This window comes from Corticium candelabrum, chromosome 21, assembly GCF_963422355.1.
Source record: "Corticium candelabrum chromosome 21, ooCorCand1.1, whole genome shotgun sequence".
Classification (NCBI taxonomy): Eukaryota; Metazoa; Porifera; class Homoscleromorpha; order Homosclerophorida; family Plakinidae; genus Corticium; species Corticium candelabrum.
The window spans coordinates 417,843-445,000 of record NC_085105.1 but is presented as its reverse complement, the minus strand read 5'-3'; the positions used below and the strand labels follow the sequence as shown (position 1 = coordinate 445,000).

Here is a 27,158-nt window from a genome sequence, read left to right as displayed (position 1 = left end):
CGTAATTGAATATGTATGGTTGCATAATCGTGGACAATACTGAAAGTGAAATTCATAAGACATTAGAATGACACAAAACCATCCATTTATATAATGCCAATATCCATACAATGATACAACAGTATATATTCTGCATTTTCTAAACAATTTTAGTTCATACAATGTAATTATTGACCACAAATTATAAAACACGCTTCAATCCAAGCATTGTTTCAACTATTTCAATCGAACCCTATTTGGCCAACAGAAGACCGAGTTATGAAAAGATTGTAAGACCACGCATGAAAGCATCCAGTTTGCTAATGAATAGTTCGCTGTCAATGGGTTGACCATGCGGACATAAAGGATTTTTCACAACATACTCAATGTAGACCTGCCAATAAATACGACTTTACACAAACCTTTAAAAACATACAAAATAGACAAAGAATGTAACCGTCAGCCTTCACATTGACAAGACAGATACAAAGGGAAGCAAAGAACACACACACACACACACACACACACACACACACACACACACACACACACACACACACACACACACACACACACATTCCCAACTGGTGTAGTGCATTGTCTACCTGTGTGTACAGTTTTTGAAGAATTTCCTGTGCCCTCGAGCTCGCTACATTCAAATCTGTAGCGAGAACAAACTTCACGCCTGTCACTGTCTCGTAAAAATTCATTTTGTAACAGTTGGTTCTATAACTGACAAACCTCTCTCTCCTAGAGAAAAAGCAACCAACAAGTTAGACAATACCAATCATCGTCTTTCAAATTGAATTCACAAGTTAGTTGGCGATATTTTCACAACAAATGATTTCAGAGAGCACACCAATCCATACATAAGTTTGTTTTCCTGTTTAAAAAAGATTTTATTATTTATCATCTGTCTACAGACAGACAGACAGACAGACATACAGACAGGAAAATTTAAACAGACAGACAGAGAGACAGAGAGACAAACAGAGAGACAGACAGACAGACAGACAGACAGACATACAGACAGACAGGCAGGCAGACAGACAGACAGACAGACAGGCAGACAGACAGACAGACAGACAGACACAGACAGACAGACAGACAGACAGACAGACAGACAGACAGGCAGACAGACAGACAGACAGACAGACAGGCAGACAGACAGACAGACAGACAGACAGACAGACAGACAGACAGGCAGACAGACAGACAGACAGACAGACAGACGAACGGACAGACAGACAGACTCTAAGCAAACACCAAATGTAGGACTAGGTATTGAAATCAACATTACTTCTTCTCTGGACAGGTGAGACGCCCTTGTCCTTTTCCATTCCTCATAGAATAAGCAAGTCCCGTTGCGATCATAAACGTAGAGAGTGTAAATTGTCATGTTGTAGAAAACTATCCGGGCTATAAAACAATCACGTGACCAACAAACTCTATTGCTTTTTGTACTCGAAAAAGTTACTGTATATATAAAAAGTTATATGTATATTTGCACATAAACTATAGTGGGCAATTGTTCTAAATCAAACTATTCAATAATACGGGATACAAACTAATTGATATGAACGTGCAATCAGCCATGACAGAACTAGAGCTGACAGATGCACCGTTTGCAGCCTTCGTTACGTACGAGAACGTCAGCGAAACGGGCGATCAACTGGACAGCATTGCAGAGAAAGGTCCAATATGGATACTCGGCGAGTGCTTAGAATTGGATGGCGGTGAGTTTCAATTTTCACGAAAAAACATAGAAAAGAGAGTCAAACGAGCACGTTTGCATTTCATATGTTAGAAAGAGAGAAGAAGCTATTAAAAGAAATTATTTATTCCAAGCTATGGTTTACGTACAGAAAGAATTTTAGAGCAATTGGTGCGTCATCATCATGACTTCCGGGTTGTAGCATGTTGTGTGGTGACGTCGTGCGTTGTCCATAGGTGGGACAGGTTATACCAGTGATGCTGGATGGGGCTGCACGTTGAGATGCGGGCAGATGATGCTGGCGCAGGCGTTGACGTGGAGACATTTGGGAAGAGGTGGAGTAGTTAGTCTGTATGTGTGTTTGTCCATAAGGGCGTGGCTGATGTTTAGTAAAGATTTTGGCAACCATACATGTCATTTACAATTTCTATACGTTATTGTGGTTTTTGTGACACACACACACACACACACACACACACACACACACACACACACACCTCCTCCTCCTCCTCCTCCTGTATTGCTTCCGTCTAAACGGACACGCTACCCCTTCAGTAGGGACAAAGACAAAGTCACAAAAGAGTCTTTCCATGCATATTGATGCATTTGTGTACTGCATAGCCTCCTTTGCTTCGAACACACACACACACACACACACACACACACACACACACACACACACACACACACACACACACACACACACACACACACCACACCACACCTAAAATAAAAATCCTAAATGTCAGGAGCTGCCTCTCAGAGGTCACGCCCCAGCTGTTAAGTTGGGCCCTGTGCACTACTCAGAGAACTCTGGGCCTGCACTAGCAAACTCCTGGAGTCGGGCCAGGCACTCGCAGGAGCACAGACTTGTGAAGCCAACTGTGGTGTGAGCACCCAAAGTCTCACCAGGACCCCAGTGGCTGACATCACGTCATAGCCAATGGCTGCTTAGGACCCCAGTCAATGACCAGGTACTCATTTATACTCCTGAGTCGAGAGAAGCAATTATGTGTTAGTTTCTTGCTTGTCCTGGATGGAAACGCTCCGTAAGATGACTCTCTAACCAACTGAGCTATCACACCACACACACACACACACACACACACACACACACACACACACACCAAAGCAGCTAATTATGCCAATATGTAGACTGGAAGTGGACAAGCAATACTCATAATCCTGTATATAATCAGGTACAGTAGATTAACAGAAAGACATTGCAATAAAACTGACAAGTTATTGTCTAGTTGCTGGGAGAGTTTTTAGACTGCCCAGAGAGTCTATATTCAATACAGCAGATCGGTAAAGATCATTCCAATGTTTCTATGCAACATTTCATTTATGACATGCTTGTACTGTACAGCTCAGTGTGGTGTTGATTTCAACCGTGCTGTTGGGCAGTGGTTTGGTCCTAATAACATGTGTCATGTGATACGGTGAGTATAAAACTTTATAATGACTATATGAAGGAAACAGTTGTCATAAGACAATGTGTATGATATACTTAATTAATAAACGATAGTAGGAATAATACAATTTAGCTGTAAATTCGTGGGAAATAAAATATTTACAGTGGATAGCCTAGACCTGCCACTAATTAGGAAGAAAGTGACTCAGATTTATGTTGTTTTGCAAGTACTTATGAGTTATAATGACATTCTGTGAGAAAATTTGACATTTCCTAACTTCCCTGGGTAAGTATTGGTGTCCAAGCTGGGTAATCATTGATTTACTACCTTGCTGTTGGTCGTAATTATCATTCATTGGTCTCAGTCTCTACCCTATTTCTGGTTAGAATTACTTACACAAACCAGCTGGCATATCATAAGCAAAATGAAGAACAAGTGTTAGACAAGGGTTAGTGAGATGTTGATTTTAGTTGGGCCAAATGCAGCTCAAGTTAATGGAAAGGGTAGATTGTCAAGAGAAAGGACTAAGATTTGTGTAGCTCCAACCACAGTAGAACTCTAACTTGTGGCCACTAATGGGCCAGGTTTCAGGGGTCTTCTGAGGTGATCATTCCTACTTGATTATGTGTGATGATTACAGATTTAGAGCCAAGCAGCACACATGGTAATATTTGGTACTAGGGTGGTCTGTGTGTTTGAGGCGGTTGCCAAGCAAGGTTCATTTCTTATATCGGAAATTGTTAGATAAATAGTGTAGTCTGCTTTCCACCTGTGAATAACAGCCCTAGCTCAATCACAACATGCCTCATAGCATTATAAGACTTCTCTGCACTTAAGTTAAGTGATATGAGTGTTGACAGATGGGCATGTAGCTTGTGTTCAGAGGCAGAGGCAGATAGAGGTAAACTGTGCCATTCCAATCTAGTGACAAAATCGTAGATCAGTGAGGTGGGTATGAAGTCTGGCTGTCCACCTGTTGCTGGTTGGAACATGAAACATCCACATTCCTTCACGATTACCTTGTCAACTGATAATTATCTCATGTAGAGCCTTATAGCAATGCAGATATATAAGAATGACAAGGTATTCCAGAACTTGTAGGTAAAATGTACTCTCAATGTGCAAGAAACAAAGAATCAAGAATCAAAACATGTTGGTGTTATAAATTATGTTGTGGAGTAACTGTTGGTTTAGAGCGACCAAGTTAACTTCTAGGAACTTGTTCCATTAGATAAACGGATCTGACAGTCACTTGCTGCACACAGGATGGTATTGCTTTTGCAACTAAATTCATGGTAGGTATTCATTTCTGTCATCTGCAGGAGCTGCTGGTAATAAATATGAATGTTTTTTCATTCATGTTACCATTTTCAGTCAATTGCAAAGTGAATGCTCATGAAAACCATCTAGTGCTATGAATGGTTACAACTAACATGCCATGTGATTGACATACAGCAGTAAAGATATACTATACTATAGTAGACATACTATCATGTATAATAGTAGGTGTTCTTCATAGACCAAATTTGATTTGCCCATTGGTTAGTAAGAGCTCTATAATCTGCATGGTCAGAACCTTTCAGAAGACTCTTCTAACATCTACCAGAGATTGGCAAGATGGAAGCAAACTGTGAACTGAACCTTTTGCCACACCAGAAAGCTTTCCCAAGTGACTTGGAACACAATAAGATAGACTTCAAATTTGTAGTTTCCTGCTTCCACTCATTTCCATAAGTATGTGAAAAGCTCAAATGAGAATACATAAGGACATCACTGTTTGCACTACCACAAGTTCCAGTTCTGGTAACAGCTATCAACTTACTAGGTATTGCCTATTGAGAGAAACATCAATCTCATATGCCCCAGAGCAATGCCCTTTGGTAGCCAACCTCTTCAAATGGTTGTGGCCTAGCGGTGACTGGATATTGTTTATTAGATTGTAGACATGTGTTGCCTTATTACATACAATTATCACTCATAAATAGATAAATAAATAAACATCATGACATAGATGATTGCCATCCAATCACATACTAGAGTATAATTACATATATAGACGGGAGGAGGCATGTAGTAAGTAGCAACCCTTCATTATATGGTTATTAAATTAGTAATAGAAAGCTGTAAACACTTGAGAAGACTTGTGTTTAAGTGAAGCCTAACTACTCACTACTATGTAGTAGACAATGAATCATCAGCCCCACTACCATTCATAAACATGTCAGTCAACTGAGTTGTGTGCACACTTTCCTGTTGATTCCTCAGATGGATGACATATTACTGCAACTTTATTGCCAAAGTGTTTTTGACATGTTTAATGTATGAATTGAAACCAGGATATTCTGAAAATGCTGATTTTGAAAATAGTTTTAATATCAAAATTGTGATGCAATCCTCAAATACAAATGGTTGGTAACTAATCACACAAACTTGTGTCACGTTGAGTTGTCTATTTGTTGCAGTAAACTTGCTGAATTTGATCACTGGAGTTCATTGGCGGTCTTTGTAGCAATGGATATGACTGTCGTTTTCAGTGAAATAAGTGAGTTGGATTATTGTTCTAGCCCTTGTTTATCCATGCAGCTGTTGTTAATGTGAAAGAGCAAGTTTGTCGTGAAAGACGCACACAAATAGAGTCTGGACCTCCATCTCCAGCTGCAGCAGCAGCCGCTGCATCTGCTTCTCAGCCTTCCTTCAAACCTCTACTGCTCTTCATTCCTTTGCGGCCGGGACAGGACAAGATCAGAGAAGAATACAGAGAAGCTGTTAAGGTGATTAGAATTACTTCTCTGCCATATTGCTGGTCTCTTAGAAGCTAATGTGTGCCATACTATAGTATAAGGTACCCACCTGCATGTTTTTCTGCTTGTGTCATTCTATGCATTTACTGTGGTGTGTGTGTGTGTGTGTGTGTGTGTGTGTGTGTGTGTGTGTGTGTGTGTGTGTGTGTGTGTGTTGCCATGCATGTATGTTGAAATGTGTCCCTTTCTCCTTGTCTGTTTATCGATTCTTGGGTTCACACATGGCCGACTGGGTTTGGTGTTTAAGTTTCAACTATGTGTTCTAGACTTGTCTGAAGGTGAAGCAGTCAATCGGCATAATCGGTGGTAAACCCAAACATGCATTTTGGTTTTTCGGATGCCAAGGTATGTGGACTTTCAACAAAAGGGATCTTTCTCTTAACAGCAACATTGTCTCACTAGGCAACCAATTGTTATATCTGGATCCTCACACTACACACATGTCTGTCAATCCAGAGATGAAGTCTAACATTCCAGATAAGGTGCCATTCACCTCCAGAAGTGACCACTGTTGCACATCTCATGTGATCTTTTGTTTAGAGCTACCACTGCAGTTCAATAAACTTCCTCCCCATTTCAGATCTCGACCCATCCATCTCACTAGTAAGTTACGCTGCAATTTGTTAGAACAAGACCCAATGGCGACATTGAAAAAACTGACACATGGGCATGGTGAATGACACAGACATTGGGAAGTAGAAATAAGGCAAAAGATATTCTAACTAAACAAACGGCCACTGAAAGTAAACGGTAAAGGCGTATTGATAAATTAAGTAAGAGAGATGAACACATTCCTGTCTTGCTGTCCTAACACTGCCAGACAGTCATATTGATTTGTTCATCCTTGGCTGTTCTATTTGTTTATAGGGCTTTTACTGTCATGACGAAGAAGAAGTCGACCAATTGTACCATCAACTCGTATCCGTATGACGTCAAACTAACTTGAAACACGGCGTTCTCGCTCACTTAAAATCCGTCTGTACATTATAGACTGTTGTCGGCTACAAACAGCCGCTGTTTGAGGTGTTTGATCGACGTCCGCGAAACATACCGCCTCTCCAAGATCCCAGACCGCAACGACGCAACTTACCAGAAGAGAGTAAGAGCTCTCAATTGTCTACACAGAAAAAATTCAATGGCGTCATTCTACAGGTTTTACAGAACTGGTCGTAAATGCTGATGTAGGAAGCGACACGGACGAGGAGTATGATATCATTGATTGTAGAGAGCTAAGTGACATGGTGTAAGAATGTGAATGTACATACCGCCAGAAATTGGCTTCTAGACACGATCCACAAAGTAACGATGTCTGTTTATCGGTGGGCGTGGTATGTCTGCAGTGGGCGTGGATCTTCTGTCCAGGGGAGTTGTTGTGGGCGTGTCGCGTGAGGCCCTCCACGTGCAGTCATTATTGCTTGCACGAGCCGTGCAAACGATCAGTCCGGTGCAGAAAAGCTAAAGCGGTGTAGCATCCTTTCCGAAAATAAATGAAACATAAACGTTTACATGTGTGAACACCAGCAGTGTTTATGGAGAGATGATAGACAAACTGAGAGCACCTGGAAACGTCGCTCCAGGAGACGCATCTTCTAATCATTTCGCCAATTACCGGCCAATTAGCTCACGATAGCCACTGGTGTAGGCAGGAAAACAGATTTCCTCGAGTCTCCTACGAAGAGACGATCATCGTCGTGTCCGAGATGAGAAGAAGCTGCACGGAGACGGCACAGTCGAGAAGCATGCGTGCAGTGTTTCCTTCCGCCGACGCTGCGTAACTCGATCCAACCGCACAGGACGTTTGCACTCGCTAAATACATTTCATCTCAGCTGTTCGATCACCCTTTCCAACACTCTCTTTGAACGACAGCCGCTTGTGTGAGCCGTGACGTCAAGCGAGCCGTGGCAGCGGGAAGGATGGATACCCACGGGTGAGACAGAGGTGAAAGTTGTATTGTTGAACGCGCGGCTCGTGTCTCGGCGGGAGGCTCGCCAGGGTGCCAGATTGCGAGATAAAGTATTCGAATGACTTGAATTGTCTGTTGATTGGTTACATTTGCGACCGCGCCTCAGAGGACCAATCGTGACCTTAGTAATTCAGCCCCCTGCAATGTTATTTCCACATTTTAGACCTCGTCGTATTACACCACTTCATTTCGAGCTCGACGAGTGCAGGTGACGACTTGTCGTTGGCAGTCCTCACATTTCTCTAGGAGATCGACTCGTCGTCGCAGCAGGAAAAAAACGAGAAGGTTTCTAGATGATGGCAGCAACTCATCCGATGGTGGGAGTGCACCCTGCCGCATCTCTGGGATCCATGTTCTATATGAACTCGCAGGTGTCGCATGCAGTCGGTCTGCCCGCTGCGCCTACATCTGTCGCTTCCAATTTCTGTGCGTCTCGTCCGTTTGTCGAGTTGCAGTCGTCGTCTCGTGACATCACGAGCCATTCTCAGCAGGGGAGCTATTCGGCACCTATTTCTCACAGTCATCTTCCGTTCAATCTCGCTTCCTCGTGCGACTTCGCTCCGCGCTGCAGAGACGTCAACTACCATCATCACGGACATTTTCAGTCTCTTCCGCAGCATCCCGTCGTCTCGCAGGGAGATCATCGCGATTTCTACGTTCCGCAGTTGCCGGCGAGTTGGCTGGTTCCGAGTCATGCCAATGGAGCCGATCACGCCGGGTTCCCGCTGCGTCCCGAACCGATCTCGTATACTACCGCCCCTGACGTCAATCCTCACATGGCAAACCACGTGTGCATGTGGGTGGAGCCAGAAATGCATCCAAGACAGTGCGGACGACGAATTTCTACGATTCACGAACTCGTCTCGCATATTTCCGTCGATCATATTGGCTGTCCCGATTCGACCAACTATGCGTGTCACTGGCAAGATTGTCCGCGGGAGGGGAAGCCATTCAAAGCCAAATACAAACTGGTCAACCATATCCGTGTTCACACAGGAGAGAAGCCATTTCCGTGTCTATTTCCAGGCTGCGGGAAGTTGTTTGCAAGATCAGAAAATCTCAAGATCCATAAACGCACCCACACCGGTGAAAGACCGTTTGTTTGCACGTGGCCTGAATGCGGTCGCAGATTTGCCAATTCGAGTGACAGGAAAAAGCACTCACATGTGCACACTTCAGACAAACCGTACAAATGCAAGGTGGAAAATTGCGACAAAAGTTACACTCATCCCAGCTCTCTCAGGAAACACATGAAAGTCCATGGCAAAGCAACTATCCCCATGGCGACGGAATTTATGCACCACGCGTCTGGACTGACTGTCTCTGATGCAGGGAAGTTCTCCGAATGGTGCAAATATGGATATCTTACGCCTCCAAACAGTACCAAATCTCCTTGCTCACCTGGAAACCGTAGTCTGCATACATTCAACTATAGTCCTGCTTAGACTCATACAGACCCCACTAGCTTGACAGTTCTACAGATTGATAGTGTTTTATGAACAGTTTTTATTGAACAGCTAACAGTTTGAGAGTTTTATGGTAATTTATTAATTACGGATTGTTGCCACAAACCTTGATATGTTCTATTGCTGAGTAGTACTAGCTGAGATCAGAATTGTAGTTACTGTATATCAAAATGATTGCCATGGCAGGAAGAATGTAAATATATTGTAGGAAGCTAATTAACCAAACAATATATTAATAGACAAATCAGACCGGCCAGAGTTGTTGTAGAGGTTTGTTGTGGCATTCTTCCATTGCTTTCAGAGTGAGAGCTTTTATCTGCTGATGAAGATCTTCAATAGTCAGACTGGCATCCAAAACCTGAAAACAGATTTACAGTGTACTACTATTGAATAAAATAAGACAGCACTTCAAACATGTCAGAGCATAACAACAAATACAAACAAAGGAGCTACAGCAGGACACACACACACACACACACACACACACTAACAAACTAGAATGCAAAGAACGACATGATGTTCAATACAATAGACAGTTCAACTGTTCTACCTACTTTACTCTTCTAGCTAGAAGTCCTATTGCTCGGGTATTTCAGGTACATCTGCTGACTGTATCCCCTCTGCTCAAATTTGGGTCATACAGTACAGTCATCAACATACATATGTATAATGAACCTAAATCATTACAATTTTGAAAATGTATTGCATGAGTCAAATTAGTTTATGAACCTTGCAATCAATGGAGGCCATGTAACCAATGACTTTCCTGAAACGAATGCGAGTCTGGTGGCAATAATGAAGATAAAAACAAAACTAAGATGTTGACAATTATCGTATGTCGTATTTTAGTTATTTACATTACTGGCCAATAACTCAAGCTTACTACCTCCTATTCAACTTCTGATGAAGATGAGAGCTGGATAATATACAAGAATTGATTAAGCAAGCCATGTCATTCACACACTCTGCCTTCAATCAGTGCTAACTACCCACCAACACATTGCTGTAATATTAATACACCTAGTAATTGATACGAACCCTACCTACATAAATAGTCTCGACATACACTTGGATACTGCAAAACAACACATCTATTTAATGCTTGTCAGTCATAAACTACTAGAATCCCATGCGGTCAAGCAGTGGTTGATTCCATCCAAAAGAGAAACTCTAAACTACATATGGCAAAATGTTGTGGAAATTATTATGTACCTTGACCTATCAACTGGCTGTGTATCACATAGAAAAAAACGTTATGTCAGTGTGTGATGCTGAATTGCAAAAAAACGTAGCTCTCATGGAAGTAATCATCCAAACTCTAAAACTACATTCAGTCATCACTAGAAAAATGACAACAAGTGCCTAAAGCACATTCTTTGTCTTAGCAAGTTTCCCTGTTTTAGTAGTGTTTGTCCTTGCTACGTAAATATTAGGTTGTGAGAGTGAACCTAAAATAGTGTCTACCCTAACTAAGAGTGAAGTTCTAAAGCCTTCAAGCACTTCATTGCTTCTAGATTTCTATTATAAATATAAATATAATAATAACCACAGCTTTTCTGGTTGGAACTGGCATAATTATCAAATTTCACTGTTACTCAACAGAATGAAGAATCTTACTTCAACTGAAATATAATCATAAATTTTTATCTTGGAGAGTATTTCTACATCTACTTGCTTGTGTACACGTAATCCGACATATACCACACACCACACCAAATTCAGTGCCTACAACAGCAATTGAGTTGTCACTTTACAAACCTTGAAATACAGTATATTGACTACACAGAAAACTTGTTACATAAATGTATGATAAATGTACAAATTACTATCACCTCACTGGCTTCACAGATAGCCCTTTATAAAATAATCAAGAGTTTGTACATACTGATTGTCAATAACAATTTAACAAATTCATTTTACTGAACATCTGCCGACCCCCACATGTCTTGGGTCTCTACCTATTACACAAAATCCTTCAAACTGTCTCCTTACAAGAGCTTCCTAATCTTAATTAAGTATTGAATGATAACCAAATAGAACCAACTGTCATCCTCTTTCACTTGAGTCTTCACTGATTAATAAAAGTGAATTATGTTTCCTTTCTTTCCTTTGGAACAGCATCAATATGCTAAAAGTTTCCAATAATTATTGCCCACTTTGATATGACAAGATATTAATAAAGATTATCAGTCGAGACTGGAGACAAGACTTATCAATATTCATTGATGATACTTCCTATTCTCATGACCCATGAAACATACCAAGACAAGAAATCAAGCAGATGTCTGTTATCATCCCATCAATGTTTAGCTAAAATCCTTCAACTCATTGCAAATGAACACAAGCACATCAATGTACATTACATTCTTCCAGTCAATCATCAGCCACAAGCTTGTGTAAAATGAGTCAGCTGGATGAAAATTGAGGCATCTAAAGTCAATGTTCATCTTGCATTAATTGTGGTTACCACCCTGAGATCATTATATGACCAACTAAAAGACCAGCACTGGTAGTAACAAGTCTACACTTGCTGGCAATAATACACACCCACACCCACACTCACACCCACACTCACACCCACACACACACCAGCAATACACAACCTTGTCTCACCCAAGACTGCAAACAAAACTAATGAAGTCATCAACATTCGGCCCATACCAAACAGACAACAGTCAAATATAGAACTAGAACACAACATCTTTATCATAAAGAGCATCTAATATTAGTAGTACCCTCCAAGCTAAACTTTAGCAGAAAACCAATAGTTGATGTCATATCCTCAAGTGAACTGTCTATAGTCAACTTCTATTGTAAAATAATCACAGATGAATAACTCAATTAATCAACCAAACAAGTTAATTTCAACTAACTCCATAAGTAATACCTGCCAGTCTGGTTCTTTCAGTTGTTCATAACACTCAAAAACTCGTCTCTGAAAGTCGACCTTCTCATACCGTTCGGCTCCATACTCGGCACGCTTTACTGCTGCATCAACTGGCAATTCAAGATAAATGACAAGGTCTGGTCGAATGAGACCTCTATCAGGCTGTTTACACCATTCCAATGAAAACGACTAAAAAGATAAAAAATAAGATATTTATTTAACAAACAATAAATATATAAATAATTAATTTAAAAACGTTTGCAAGTCATACTTGCTTGGCAGCAGTGAATGCAACACCAGAGAATGCATATCTGTCAACAACAAGCGTCGTGCCACTATCAAGCAAATGTTGCATTCTCGGTCTACGTAAAAACATGTAAGGCAACGACCACGTGTCTCATCATGTTGCGGCCACCTCGCTTCCCAACGATTGGCAGCAAAGAGTAAGTGAATAGCAGCGTCATCCAGTTCACGTGTTTTCTCTAAATATCCACCGATAATCTGACCGATAGCAGATGTACGATCTATAAAAAAATTTATTTCGCATCACGAATATTAACTAGCTCATTTAAATGGTTTCCCGCCATGTTACACCAACCTGGAAATCTCAGCAGTTCTACGTTTTTCCCAGAACTTTGCAGACATTGCACAAGTTTCTGCGTCTGCGTAGACTTACCCGTGCGATCGCAGCCTTCCAGGACGACGAGAGCGCCACGTCCGCTGCGGAGCATTGTGTTGGCTTTGCGCATGCGTACGCACCAAATCACGTGACCACCAAGCCAAATTATGTCCGCTGCAAATCGCAAAAGGAAGCAGAATGCCAAGGCTAACAACTCTAAAGTCGACAAGGTTTTGAATTTTCTCCGTTCTTTATACAACTACTAGCAAATAACTATTTCAGTTGGCTGATATCGAAAATGGCGAAAGAAATGAGAAGTCGATTTGTGATGACGAAACAGATATTACTGAACGAGTAATCGACGGGCATCCGGATTACTGGAGACTCAAATATGAAAAACTGCTGGAACAGAGAACAACGGAAGCCGAGCAAAAGCTAGTTGATATCACCAAGAAGGCAGCAGACCAGTTAACATGTCAGTAATAAAAATAAAAATAATGAAATAATTAGATTAATATCTCATAGAAACAATAAATGAAATCACACAACATAAATTAAAATTAATTTTTTATTAAAAATTATTTACTCAATAGAGGTCTGGGGTGCGACCAGCTATCACAACTTTGTAGGCCTAGTGATGCCACGATTTCAATCTTGTTATCTGCCCTATAGTCTTATGTTAAGCCCCACCAATAGAGAATTACTTTGTGCAATGTGTTGAATCCGATTGGGTTGTTGTATTGAGTGTAAATGATGCTCTGCTTTGATTCAAAGTGTGTTAGCACATACTAAATGTACAGTGTATGTGTGTGATCAAAGTATGGTGGAATGTGTTGGTTGACAATGAAACTACGACTGCCTGTCTTGTGACACAAACCCATAGCTGGACATCAACAGTCAATGTGTAACTCAAAGGCGTAGCACACGTTCTTGTCTAAATTCAATGAAATGTAAGAAGGTTGATGTCAGAGCTCGCAATTGTAATTTTTCTGTCTGAAAACCATTAGTCCAGATGTCAATCCTAGAAACTAAGTATCGCAATTAGCTTTAGGGTTAGGAGCTTGATTTTTTAATTGAGTAGGTGTTGATTCTTTGTGTTTGCTTAGCTTCGGATGCACGTGTGAAAACTCTGGAGTCTCAGGTGACTGATCTGGAAACGAGACTGTCTACAACGACTAGCAACCATGTACAAGAAACAGGCAAACAGATGGAGTCAAAACATTGTCAGACAATGGAAGAACCCACTAACAAAGACGAGAAAAAGGTACAACAATGTACTGCAAACATGTACATCACTCTAGCACATAGCCATGCAAAGAGATGAACAGGACACATTAGGCATTCTTAGTGTTCCATAAACATACAGATGTGGAATACTCTTGTCATTACTTAAGGCCTGTCCACACTAGACCAGAATGGATCGCGATTCGATCGCAATCCGATCGTCCACACTGCACTTTGAAAACAATACCTCCACCTCTTTTCAATATCACATGACTGATGACTGATGTGTACGTGTGGCTTCTTTGCTTGTGGAAAGCGTTGATACAGCGACATAAGGTGAGCGAGAACAAAGACAAGTGAGGAGTGCTAGATGTTCTGACTACATGCGTAGCGTACATGAAGGTAACGCCCACTATTTCTAATTGGATCGGACGGATCGCGATTGAGTTGCAAGTGTGGACAGCGTTGCGGTTGGATCGCGATCCAGTTGCCAGTGGACAGGCCTTTAGTGACATCTAGCTGTAGTTTATTTCATATTTCTACAGACGCATAGGCAGTAAATAGTAATTGGTCCGCCCTAATGTGTGGTGCAGTAATGCAAATAAGAAATAGAATTAGAAATTGGAAAGACAGTTTAGTTTACTACAACTAAAATGTTAAAACAATTCACATGGTAATAATTATTGCATATAAATTAGTTATTTAATTAGCTCATTCTTACACTGGAAGTTGATGTCTGGCAAAAGTGCACTTTTTGAATATTGGTCCGACCATGCCGGAGTGCTGTCTATGCCCCTGTTCTATTTACACAGACAAATGCTCAAGAGCCACTTGTAGTCATTAACACTGCATTGCTGTCCTCACAACAATAACTAATAGCAAATGTTTGACATGCAGGTGTCTGAAATACAGATGGTTAATGGGTTCTACAACTTGTTGACTGGAATCACCATCCAACCAACAAAGACAAGTGACACAGTGGACACATTCTGCTGCTCATTCACTAATGGACCACCTGGACATGGTAAAGTACTAAGACTTCCGTTGTAGGTATACTTATGTCTGTGTGATGCAAAGCCCAATTGTAAAGAAATCGCCTGTCCCTTGAAGAGTACATTCACTGAGTGTAATTTCATCTAGGAGGGAGAAGAAATCGTGTGTCGTGGTGTGTCTATTCTGAGGCCAATCATAATATGGTGTACCTGCCTGTGTCCTGTACCCATGATGCAAACATACTGAACTACTAATGCCTCACAGTAATATCCGTGCAACTCGTTGGCGTTCAGGAATAAATGCTCTTTGAAATTTAGTGACAAAGGTGTACTGTATCATGCAATTGGACTTTGCTCTTGTCCTCTAATACATATCATGTACCTAACTATATCAAGTTTGAAATATCGTGTAACTATGTCACATAACTCTCATATAGAGTGCTTGAACATTGGCCGCTTCCGTTACAGCTTTCATGTTGCACTACAACAAGATCCAACAAGAAGTCGAGTTCAATCCGAGTGTATCAGATGAGACGATGAGTCTACGTAAACGAGCACGAAGTATTGGAAGAAAAGTGCTCCCTCTGCCAGAATTCCTGTCTGAAGACATCTATTTTGACGTGAACTCAGCACCTAGATTTCTTTACAGAGTTTTGCGTAGTGTACACGAGCAACAGAAATCCAGCAGTGAATGACGAATTAATCTACTGGTAGCATTAATTAACAGTCTCCTATCTGATATAATCTCAACAACACACATTCTATATTAATTAAACTTGTAGATACCATTGCTGCCCAAGTGTTTTCTATCATAACAATTGTAGAATGGCAAATAGATATTGTCACTGCTAGATGATAATTTAAGAGTAACAACTGTTCACTGCAAGGATATATTGGAATGTAGATGTTTCTTGTAGTAACTTACATCTACTGTGCTAGCCACTTGTTGATAGTCGTTGTGGAACTATTGACTCAACAGTGTTGACTTATATTATTCTCTGTATGACTACAAAGGGCATGGATGCAATCACATGAAACAAGATTACATACCATACTTGTTAAGCGTGTAAATCTGTTGTCATGCTGCTACTCGTCTGTAGCAGGATGACAGACCTGATTCATGATTACCGTACAAAGATCCATTATCTGAAGATATTCGTCTGCTCGGTCAAGTAAACGAAAGTCAACAACCTAAGAAGCAAATTCAGTAGTCAATTTCACAACCTAAAACACCTTACCACTACTTGAGGATCTTGATGATAATTAATACACAACAATGTATTAAACATAAAGATATCAAACAACACAAAAAACTAAATTAACAGACACAGAGACAGATAGGTATATGAGATATAAAGGAAGATCTTTTCATAACAAATGGAGGCAACAGCCTGAAGACAACATACCGCCAGTCTTTCAGCAATGACGGCCAACTGTTGATCTGTTAGATCCATCAACATGATTTTGTCATGAATTTGAGAGACGAGTTGAGACGCTGGAAATCCATCAGCGATAATATCCTATACAACGAGTAACATGAACACCATGTCTATATGAGAATCAAGTTGGATTGCAGTATGATAACCTTCACAACAACGTCCAGTTTGTCATACGAGTCTGAATGACAAGTATCAATAAGAAGATCGAGACGTTCTGAAGGAATCACCTAAAATCAAAACTAATATATGTCATCTTCATTAATAGTAAATGAGTTCATGCATACTGTACCATCTATAACTATAATAAGCATGGGCAGTTAGCAATTAGTTAAGTAACCAACAAACACTTTATCTCTTGTTTAATACTAGGGACCTACCAACTAGTAGAGGCCACCAGGGCACCAGCTATCAGCAAGAAACCAGAACCCTCTCATTATTAATTAAGTTAAGTTTTTGAACTTATATTCAACTTGTGGTTAACACTTCCTAACACGTAGGAAAGAACTAGTTATGACACTAGGCCTTCCTTTGCTTTGGTGGTCCTTCCACGCAAGGATACCAACAAGGCTGTATCATCATGACCTTGCCTCTGTAAAACAAAGGAAGGCCTAGTCGAAGGCCTACTTCCTTTGCTTTACGGAGATAAGGTCAAGTACTACAGCCCTGTTGCTATCCTTGCGTGGAAAGACAACCAAAAGCAAAGGAAGGCCTGGTGTTGAGGCTAGGAAGAAATACCCTTTCTTCCACTTCCAACTGGACCCCATGGTGGAGCCTTGAGGTAGGTCATTCCCATTAGTTAGTCGGACAATGTCAGATGTCTGAGTGCTATTTGCCACACTAAAAGAGACGAGTGAATTACATTCTTGCCTAATAATCTAAACTGTTTGATTAACAAATAAATAAATAAATAGGTAAATTAACAAATAAATAAATAAATAGGTAAATTAACAAATAAATAAATAAATAAATAGGTAAATTAACAAATAAATAAATAAATAAATAAATAAGCCGCATGTGGCATTGTCGAACACTGGTGGTTCCGGTGGTCTTGGGAGCTTTGGGCACAGTGCACGCAGGTATTGCACGGTGGCTGGACATTATTCCAGGTCATCACAACCTGCAGCACTTACAGAAAACAGTGCTTCTGGGATCTACTCGGATCCTTCGTAAAGTCATGTCTTCTTTCTAGACAGCCGTGATGGTCTAGGTACTTCTGAAGCAGGGTTTACCTCCGGTACTTGTAATAGACTTTACAAACCAGACTGATCTGGTTGAGCACGATTAATTAATTAATTAACAAATAGATAAATTAACAAATTAATTAATTAATTAATCAATTAATGTGCTTCAATTCCTTACTGCAGCTATTTCAATGATGTCTCCTTCCATCACAATTTCACCTCCCTTCAAACGATGGGCACTCTGAAGTAGCGTGATGGCCTGAAATAGAATGAATACAAAAGTCCAAAATGGCCACATATAATCAAACACAGACTGGAAGATAGAAAGACAGACACACGAGTTAAAAGTTTCTCATCGGTTTCACCTTTCTCAGATCTCCTTCTGATACATCCATCAAAGTGCTCAATGCAGTTTCATCACATCTCACATTCTCCTTTTCACATATCTCTGTCAGTCGAGTTTGAACAGCTTCTCCAGCCAAAGGCTTAAAACGAAATTTTGTACAACGAGAAGTCAACGGCTCGATAATCCTAAAATAAAGAAAATAAGATAATGCAAAACAAAGTCAAACTGTTGCCTACCGACTGACGTAGTTGCAGATAAGACAGAAACGAGTTGTCTTTGTTTCTTTCTCCATGGTGCGTCTCAAAGCAGCCTGTGCAACGTAACATATAATCATACAAAGTCAAGAAATTGTGCTATCACTAATGACTGCTTAATTAATATAAACCTGTGCACTGCTGGTCATCGAGTCGGCCTCATCAAGAATGACAATTTTAAACGGAGGACAAGGACAACCACTAACACCAACCAACCAATATCATATCATAATAACAAACAGACATACAGATCAACAATAAACACACAAACACAAACAAACAAACATCAGAAAACAAAGACAAATAGGTGATTACTCTGGTCGAGTAGCAGATGCCGTCCACTGTGAGAATTGCTTCACTTTGTCTCTAATAACCTGCAACCAACACACTAAATCAATCACAAAACACACACCTAAACATTCTAGTTAACTTGCTTGTATTCCTCGTTCATCAGACGCATTCAGTTCTAACACACGCCTCTTGTACATCTCAATCCTAATCATAAATCTATGATCATACATCAAACGAGTATACACACACTATGAATCCCTCACCCAAACAACTGTCTTGCAGCTGCTAATATTGTTGATGTCTTTCCTGTACCAGGTGGTCCATACAGTAGCAAGTTAGGAAGCTACATTAGACACTAACTGAATCATAGTTCCAAGCTACCGATCAGATGCCAAGACAAAGTTACTTAGTGTGGGCATGATGTAAGCCCAGAGCCATTACAATATCTCAATTTGTTGATTAAACCATGTCTGCCATCTGACATGACAACACAGCTGATAAATCACTCAATACAAGACAAGAGCACTTTCTAGTACACATGGGTGTCAATCCCAAACAACTCAAGTCAACCTCTTTCCAGAAAATCGCATAAAATCCAAATTCATCATAAACAGTGGAGAGTCTTGAAATGTTATTTGGTTATGCACCTCAAGTGCATGACCTGGTATCAATCTCATCTAATCCAATGTACTACAGTGTAGTCTCGCGTGCCAGACCCTTTCCTGCCGCATCATAATCCAATGTTGGACGTAGACGAGGGCCCCAGGGCAGATGCCTCCTACTTCAGATGATTGGAATTTTCACAATTTCTGGCTGCATAAGAATGCTCTGCTGTCATTGACTGTAATGCAACGAAACAGCCAAATCAAATGCTGTTTATTCAATCCGTTCAAAATAAAAAAACTTCCTTCCATTCAGTTTGTACTGGCATCTCAATGTTCGTATTAGAATGAACGGCTCAAACCATCACGAACATTTGCTATATAATATGAGCAGATTGTCCCTCCCCCTTAATTGAATCTGGACCCGCGCCTATAGTCTACATTTTAACTTAAACAAGATTGGGTTGTGAAGATGTGTGTGCTCAAACCTAGACAGAATGTCATTGAAACGTATGTGTCAGCTGTTCGTTAAAAACCTCTTGAATACACTAAACAAACAGTAAACTGTTTCACTAACTTTACTATGCGCAGAAAAGCCTGCCATGTAATTAAAAGCCAAGCCTTGCAAACATTACAAATTAATTAATTAATTAATTAATTAACTGCATGGATGGTATCACACATCTGCTCCTTGAATAACTTTCTTCATAACTGCTACCACTTCTTCTTGACAAGCAACGTCTTCAACTTTCTGTGGGCGACTGAAAACAAGAAAACAAAACGTCACTAGAACTCTCCCTAGACGAACATTTATCACAATTTTGTTCGTACTATTTCTCGACCCACGGTGTAACATCTCGACGTTTGTCGACTGGCTGCGGTTTGCTGCTTTCTTTAGTCGAAGAAGAACGATGAAGGAATGCGTCCATTTATACCGACACGCATGCGCAGCATAAACCCGCGCTTTATGTATACGCATGCGCAGTGACAGCAAACAATGTAGCGCGCGCAAGCAAAGATCACTACCACTGGTTGTGTTCGTAATTCTACTACTACAATATAAAAACAAGCAGTTAAAATGTGCAAGGAAATTTATCCTACTATAGTGAGACACTTGAAACACAATTGTACATTCAATGACAATAGCAAAGGAGCATCGTGTACTATCATAGCTGCAAGACCTAAAGTAAATTGTCCCGGAAGGCACACCATACATAGAATGCAGTGACCTAGTTACAGTTATATAAGGTCAGCCACATTCATCGGCATCTCTTCAATCTGTGTGTTGTAAAACTTCTCGATGTCTTGGAGAACTCGTACGTCATCACTAGTCACAAAGTTGATGGCAACTCCCTTACGACCAAAACGACCACCACGACCAATTCTAGAAAGAAATCGGTTTGAAATAAAATTAAAGAACAAGGACAAGCAAGAACTGTAGACAAACAAACAGGCTTACTGAATATGGGTGGATAAGTGAACAAGACAAGTACTATTACAGTAGACACACTGAGAAACAGAGAGCCAGACAGAGAGCCAGACAGACAGACAAACATCAACATACAAACAGACAGACAAACAGACAAACAGACAGACAGACAAACAGACAGACAAACAGACAGACAAACAAACAGACAGACAGACAACAGACACACACACACACTAACACAACAAAAACACAAACAAATAAATCAATAAACCAATAAGATGCCAAATAAAAAACACAACATATGAGACAGTCATTAGCATCTCGATCATACCTATGAATGTAGTTTTCTCTGTTTGTTGGTAAGTCGTAGTTGATAACAAGTGATACTTGCTGTACATCAATGCCTCTAGCCAACAAGTCAGTAGTGATGAGAACACGACTAGAGCCGGACCGAAATTGTCTCATAATCACATCACGTTCCTTCTGGTCCATATCACCGTGCTACAACACAACAAATCAAAACATCAAAAACTCACTACTAGACAACAGACAGACAAACAGACAGACAAACACACACACACAAACAGAGACAGTCAGTCAGACAGACAGACAGACAGACAGACAGACAGACAGACAGACAGACACACACACACACACACACACAAACAGAGACAGACAGACAGATAGACAGACAGACAGACACATAGACAGGCAGACAGACAGAAACACAGCCATGCAAGTGACAACAGTAATGGTGTTTACCAAAGACGAGACCGTGAAGTCTCGTTGACACATCTTGTCAGTCAACCAGTCAACTTTCCGTCTGGTGTTGAGGAAAATGACTGCTTGTGTGATGGTTAAAGTTTCATATAGATCGCACAGTGTATCCAATTTCCAATCCTAAACCAGACTAATTACTAATATATTACAAACAGCTGCAATCCTATTATGTGATGTAATGTCTTTTATATGTGTGTTTATCTGCTTGTTCGCATGCCCATCTGTCTGTCTGTCTGCTGCCTCTTCTATGCGTAATACCTCCTTGTCTACGAGCACAAAAAATTGCTTGATTCCTTCTAGTGTCAACTCTTCTTTCTTCACTAAGATCCGAATAGGATCGCGCATGAATTTCTTAGTCACTTCCAACACATCAGATGGCATTGTCGCAGACAATAGTACAACCTGTAAACACAACAATTAGATGTCCATACTAACACAATGGGTATATGTAACGAGCATGTTTACCTGAGCATCTGCTGGAAGCAATCTGAAAACATCATAAATCTGATCTTTGAATCCTCTAGACAACATCTCATCAGCTTCATCCAAGACAAATAGCTTGATGTTCTTCACATCTAGAAGTGTCAACACAAAGAAATGAACACAATAGGGTTTACATCAAACTAAGAGACGAAATGACAATTGACAATTACCTCTATAAATATGAGATAGTCTAGTAGCCAAATGTTGTTGTGTTCAACATACATTCATTCACACAGTGACACACACACACACACACACACACACACACACACACACACACACACACACACACACACACACACACACAACCAACAATAAGAAACACAAGCAGACTACAAGAGGGTCGACAAGACAAACAGACTTCACATGACACTTTGTAATTCCGTTTTGTGTGAATTATGGAAACGTCCACGTTGACATTAAATGTAAGACAAACAGACAGACAAGATCGTATTATTGAAGAACAATTTTAGAGATAAGAAAACCAAACAGTATCCTAACCAACAGACCGACTGACAAACACCAATAAATTTGCAAACTAGAATTGTGTAGCCATGACTCACTGAACGCTCTCCTTTGTATCATGTCATACACTCTCCCTGGTGTTCCCACCACCACATGTTGTCCCATCTCTAACTTCCTGATATCGTCTTTAACACTCGTGCCTCCAATACAAGCATGGCACTGTGCACTCATGTAATCTCCAAGAGCAATCACCACCTTCTGTATCTGTTGAGCTAATTCTCTAGTCGGAGCCAACACGAGAGCCTGGCAGTCCTTCTGAGATACGTCCAGCTGCTGGAGAATGCCAATGGCAAACGTGGCCGTCTTGCCGGTTCCACTCTGTGCTTGAGCAATCAAATCGTAACCTACAAGACAATTTGATCAAACAACATACAAAGTACAAATTCTAATTAAACTTATCATACTAAATAAAACCTCACTGCACATAAATAGGGTTCTGCCCACGGAGGTCGGAGGTGGTCGAGTCCAACCACTCAACAAACACCGACCATCACTCTGCATGTTCTGACCACCACTATATATTTTAGCTAGTGTTTTACTTGCTCTAAGCTTACAGCATTGGAAGGTTAGAGGTTTGTGAAAAGGTGAGCACTTTGTTCACATGGTGACACCGTCGCAGACCCTCCCTGCTATGATACAATCGATAATAAGATATATCACTCAGGGCACTAAGGTGGTGTTCCCGATCGTCAAGGTGTCCAGTCAAGATGTCTTTACTGAAGAATTTCTCCCAGAAACGTCATCGATTGGAACCAGATGAGACTTCCAGCATCAGTGAAAGCGTTGTGAGTAGCAATGCAGGGCATAATTTACTTTTTCTTTTTTGCGTAGCGGTATTGCTACACAAATTGCAAATTGAGTAGCAGTAATGCAAAATTGCGGCGCAACCATATTTTTGCAAAACAAAGCAATTAATTAATTAATTAAATACCCAGACAGTTCATGCCTTTCTAGTCTACAGGTGCAAGTTCATAGTCAGTGCCAAACCGTGAATAGTGATGATACTATTAAATTTGTTATGATAACACAAATCCCTTTAGCTAAGTGGAAACGAAGTTACTTGAATAGAAGCAAATGGCACCCTGCCCATGCAAATTTTAGAAGCAAAATATGCTATTCAACTTTTAACTTTAAACTTTTTAAAGTTAAACTTTTTTTTGAACCATATGGCTGAACATGTGGCCTTCTTGGAGTGCTGAAGAACCGTTGGACTGCAAGTGTAGGGTCAAACTGTGCCAATGGCGGACCATCAACGCTAATCCTCATCAAGTGATCCAAGGTATCTTCACTAAGACTTGACCGCCAGTCACTTTTTATCCTCCTTCTAGCACTGAAACCACGCTTCACTATGGCATTGCTGACTGGAAACACCAGCTGTATGCACACCAATTGCACAAAGTTTGGAAATTTCTCTTTGTACTGGGACAGAAGCAGTGACCATACAGTATTTTTGGATGGTGTCGCAAGTTATCGATCCAGTACATCTTGAAGAAGGTCCAGTCTGTCATTACCCCATCTAGCAATACGTTGCTCTTTAATTAATAGAAGATGACGGAAGTGCTCTACAGCAAGAGACACATCAGCTACACCAAAGGCTGCAAGATCATCTCAGTCAGTCGACCACAGATTAGTGTCAAGGAGACAAACTGCTTTAAAAAATCCCTGTTGTAGACAGCCCATAAGCATGCAACACTGAACTATAGCATCCTGGACTGCAAGTTGCATGAATTTCAATCAGTGTTGCTAGACAATAAGCTTCCTCAAGGAAGCAACCAGATTCCAACACTTCTGCAAATACTGCACTTGACTCAGTCTTTAGAGTAGATGACAACAGAGCTACTGGAGACAATGATTCTAGACAACTTCTGGCATGTTGCACAACAGCATATGCATAGTGTTGGACATTTTTACATAATTCAATGGCTGTTCGCAAACGCAGCTCAAGATGACGACTTTCATTTCCACAAACCAACAATGATGCAGACCGATAGACAGTTTCCATCACCATACACTCTAACTGGGCCTAAACTTCTATCAGCATCTTCTGGATAGAGGTTTGCAGCTATGGTATCGATCATGTATCTGCAGGTCTCACCTTCAGCAGGGGTAGATAAGGACTCAATGTGTCCTAGTTTCTCCAACAGTTCAGAAGACACTGAGGGTCTCATGTCTTGCTTTAGATACATTAAGAAATCCAAAAGTTCTTGTTGAGACATACTGCTGCTACTAACTTCCATGTTCGTGCAAAACTGAACTTTAGATTTAGTCACCGTTGACGTTTCTAGACAGTAGTTCTGCTGTATATTGGAAGTTCGCAAATGTTGTGCTGTTTGTACTTCTGTTGTGATGACCTTTAGGTTGGAAAAGCTGTGCTGTTTGTACCCCCCCCCCCCGTGTTTCTGTGACTGCTGTTTGTGTTGACCTTTACATTGGAAAGGTCCCATGCAACTACACATTGCATGATTGTTTGTTATTTTAGTTGGTTGACCTTCTACATTAGCTACTATATAAAAGTGCAAGTACATTGACTACACTGTTACTTACTTTTGTTCCTTTTTTACCTTGTTACATAGTTACAATGGAAGTCTCAATAGCTATCTTGTTTCAAGTTTCTGTTTCTGTTGCCATCCCTTCTGCTAATGAGATGATAGTTGCAGGTGTTCAGCTAATGCGCTTTAGTTTCATGTATTGCACAGCATGACGACTCAAGTAGGGATGGTTCATAATTGAATAAAGATGTAATAGTATATTATATATAGTATCTTCTCACACATTGCTATGCAAGAGTGCACCATTCTAAGGTTCTTGGTTAGACTCCTACCATACTTGGATGCGATTCCGCATCACAGTTTGTGCAATACGTATACGTAGCTGACTTTGTTTCGCAACATACAAAAATTGATTCGCAAACTGGGATGCGATACCGGATAAATTATGCCCTGCAATGATAGGCCACAAGTAGTGGCGGAGTCTACCAGGGTTGAAGGGAATGGAAATATTAGTTTGTTTCGTTGTAGTACTACATGTACTGTAGTGAATTTGTCTATATCATGCAAGCCACGCCCTGAAATAAACCACGCCCCTTAATGCAGCAGATACCCAACCACCACTGGGCAGAACACTGCATAAACATGGTTGTGATAAGTTTTTGAGTGGTAAATTACTAGTTGCTAGACCAACAATAAGCCACTTCAACATCTCGTTACCTTTATTACAATTTCTCAATCAAAACAAGCTCACATGATTGCCATCTTTGATATATGAACATGTTAAGCGATCATTCTGACAATAGTGATGAAAGTCCTCTCTCTAACATCATGGGTCACTATACTACTGCTGACTTCTTAACTTCACACTGAAGGTCTGTTGTTGCAAAACCATCTAACGTATGTTAGTTTTTCATATCCCACCAGCAGACAAAACAAATCCACACGCAATTTCCATCATCATGCCACCATTATCAAACCCTACAGAATAAACTGCAATCCCATACGCCTGTACTCTATATTCTAATCTATTTGGACTGGACATTATAAAGTCTCTGCAAATAATGACTTTATGGTTGACATTCCAGCAGCCCATCCCAACAAATGGTGGAGTCACCATAGCACCATTACATAATCATGACATCATGACAACTAGCTTCCTGTCATCTCACCAAAACAACAATTGTAAAGCAAACAATTAATTCTGTGTCTATAGCATAAGCAGAAATACAGAAAAACTCACAATGCCAATCATCGTACAAACAGTCATTTAGTTGCATGCTTCTATGCAATCATATTATCAAAATTTGGTGTGTATTCATAACCCAAGGATTTCTAATTTATTTTTTATTTTAAAATTATTTTATAAATTGATTAAAGTGCGTTGTTTATTCACTAAATCGTACTGAGTTAATGCATTTTATTTGTCAACAAATTTATCAAGCAGCACGAACCTTTACAGCATGGTACGATGGCACGTTGTTGGATAGCGGATGGCTTCTCAAACCTGACCCACATGCCATCAATATCAACAAACAAGCCAGCATCTAACACACAAACCCACGTGCCATCCAGGAACTCACCCGTACGCGTATATCCCTCGCAGTAGATTCTCTTTCAATGACATGTCGTCAAAACTCTCCACCACTTCGTCCCAATTCGACTAAACAACCAACACTATGAAATCTACACGAACTAAACGAAAAAGGCGGGAACAACAAAGGAGGTCACAAAGGGGACCTCCTACATCACTAATGAATTAAGTAGTAATGTGAGAGGAAAGACAAAGTATAAGCTTAAACTTTGGTACTACTTTGGTAAACAGAGAAATATTAGGAAGAGGAGAATGCGGATGGATAGGATGCGTGTGTTGAGGCACACGTGGTCTGTATGAGACCATCTTACCTCAATCATACCGTCAGGGTCCATGCCAGGAGGACCACCATCGCTCTGCTGGTCGTCTCTGTTAGAAGACACGTCGTCAGGCCGAGAATTGTCTCTAAAACCGAAACGAAAGAGATGAATGGACATTCAAGTTGTCCCGTGATTTATGGCGCGTACAGCGTCTAAACCACGTGTTAGGATAGATGTTGCAACGTTACCTGTAGTCTCTACTCTGAGACATAACGCTTCACTTCAGTGCGCACTCGAGCAACGAAAAATGATGTTTTGCGCAATGCACTTCACTGTGGGGTTCCGGCATGCCAGAGTATTGCGAAATCACACACACCGCGCATGTGCAGTTAGTGCACCAAAATGCGCTTGCGCACGACGACTAAAA

General features: G+C 40.6%; 7 protein-coding genes across 8 annotated transcripts; 3 read left to right on the top strand and 4 right to left on the bottom strand.

The window, feature by feature from the left end:
- Positions 1 to 62: 62 nt before the first annotated feature.
- On the bottom strand, positions 63 to 1,404 carry LOC134196395 (trafficking protein particle complex subunit 1-like). The gene is made up of 4 exons (XM_062665509.1): positions 1,280 to 1,404; positions 792 to 862; positions 585 to 729; positions 63 to 373 (listed from the first exon to the last, which is right to left on the bottom strand). Exons 1-4 carry the CDS (start codon positions 1,376 to 1,378, stop codon positions 257 to 259), a joined length of 432 nt encoding a protein of 143 aa, XP_062521493.1. The 5' UTR covers positions 1,379 to 1,404; the 3' UTR covers positions 63 to 256.
- Positions 1,405 to 1,558: 154 nt separating this feature from the next.
- Positions 1,559 to 7,212, top strand: LOC134196547 (cysteine protease ATG4B-like). The gene is made up of 14 exons (XM_062665700.1): positions 1,559 to 1,715; positions 1,787 to 1,864; positions 1,930 to 2,028; positions 2,849 to 2,892; positions 2,947 to 3,001; positions 3,063 to 3,135; positions 5,571 to 5,650; positions 5,710 to 5,879; positions 6,176 to 6,254; positions 6,312 to 6,391; positions 6,450 to 6,512; positions 6,777 to 6,833; positions 6,900 to 7,008; positions 7,062 to 7,212. Exons 1-14 carry the CDS (start codon positions 1,574 to 1,576, stop codon positions 7,154 to 7,156), a joined length of 1,224 nt encoding a protein of 407 aa, XP_062521684.1. The 5' UTR covers positions 1,559 to 1,573; the 3' UTR covers positions 7,157 to 7,212.
- Positions 7,213 to 7,349: 137 nt separating this feature from the next.
- LOC134196548 (zinc finger protein ZIC 4-like) lies at positions 7,350 to 9,586 on the top strand. Its single transcript, XM_062665701.1, has one exon. The coding sequence runs from the start codon at positions 8,167 to 8,169 to the stop codon at positions 9,316 to 9,318; it is 1,152 nt and encodes a 383-aa protein (XP_062521685.1). The 5' UTR covers positions 7,350 to 8,166; the 3' UTR covers positions 9,319 to 9,586.
- Positions 9,499 to 13,267, bottom strand: LOC134196551 (thymidylate kinase-like). Its single transcript, XM_062665705.1, has 5 exons — positions 12,825 to 13,267; positions 12,642 to 12,750; positions 12,498 to 12,588; positions 12,227 to 12,415; positions 9,499 to 9,697 (listed from the first exon to the last, which is right to left on the bottom strand). The coding sequence occupies exons 1-5, from the start codon at positions 12,973 to 12,975 to the stop codon at positions 9,584 to 9,586; spliced, it is 654 nt and encodes a 217-aa protein (XP_062521689.1). The 5' UTR covers positions 12,976 to 13,267; the 3' UTR covers positions 9,499 to 9,583.
- Positions 12,968 to 15,820, top strand: LOC134196550 (uncharacterized). Of its 2 annotated transcripts, none has more exons than XM_062665703.1 (5): positions 12,968 to 13,075; positions 13,128 to 13,320; positions 13,952 to 14,109; positions 14,967 to 15,093; positions 15,530 to 15,820. In XM_062665703.1, exons 1-5 carry the CDS (start codon positions 13,013 to 13,015, stop codon positions 15,754 to 15,756), a joined length of 768 nt encoding a protein of 255 aa, XP_062521687.1. In that variant the 5' UTR covers positions 12,968 to 13,012; the 3' UTR covers positions 15,757 to 15,820. The 2 variants fall into 2 exon arrangements, with proteins under 2 accessions (XP_062521687.1, XP_062521688.1); XM_062665704.1 differs by having other exon boundaries at positions 15,499 to 15,731.
- Positions 15,821 to 16,001: 181 nt separating this feature from the next.
- LOC134196549 (replication factor C subunit 4-like) lies at positions 16,002 to 20,114 on the bottom strand. Its single transcript, XM_062665702.1, has 12 exons — positions 20,006 to 20,114; positions 19,857 to 19,935; positions 18,836 to 18,915; positions 18,716 to 18,776; positions 18,597 to 18,655; positions 18,413 to 18,482; positions 18,264 to 18,337; positions 18,047 to 18,212; positions 17,860 to 17,940; positions 16,647 to 16,727; positions 16,468 to 16,581; positions 16,002 to 16,252 (listed from the first exon to the last, which is right to left on the bottom strand). The coding sequence occupies exons 1-12, from the start codon at positions 20,101 to 20,103 to the stop codon at positions 16,148 to 16,150; spliced, it is 1,068 nt and encodes a 355-aa protein (XP_062521686.1). The 5' UTR covers positions 20,104 to 20,114; the 3' UTR covers positions 16,002 to 16,147.
- Positions 20,115 to 20,272: 158 nt separating this feature from the next.
- Positions 20,273 to 27,101, bottom strand: LOC134196240 (eukaryotic initiation factor 4A-I-like). Its single transcript, XM_062665325.1, has 10 exons — positions 26,980 to 27,101; positions 26,783 to 26,876; positions 26,461 to 26,540; positions 26,332 to 26,384; positions 22,430 to 22,735; positions 21,849 to 21,958; positions 21,642 to 21,785; positions 21,366 to 21,503; positions 20,935 to 21,104; positions 20,273 to 20,558 (listed from the first exon to the last, which is right to left on the bottom strand). Exons 1-10 carry the CDS (start codon positions 27,000 to 27,002, stop codon positions 20,414 to 20,416), a joined length of 1,263 nt encoding a protein of 420 aa, XP_062521309.1. The 5' UTR covers positions 27,003 to 27,101; the 3' UTR covers positions 20,273 to 20,413.
- Between the last annotated feature and the right edge of the window lie 57 nt (positions 27,102 to 27,158).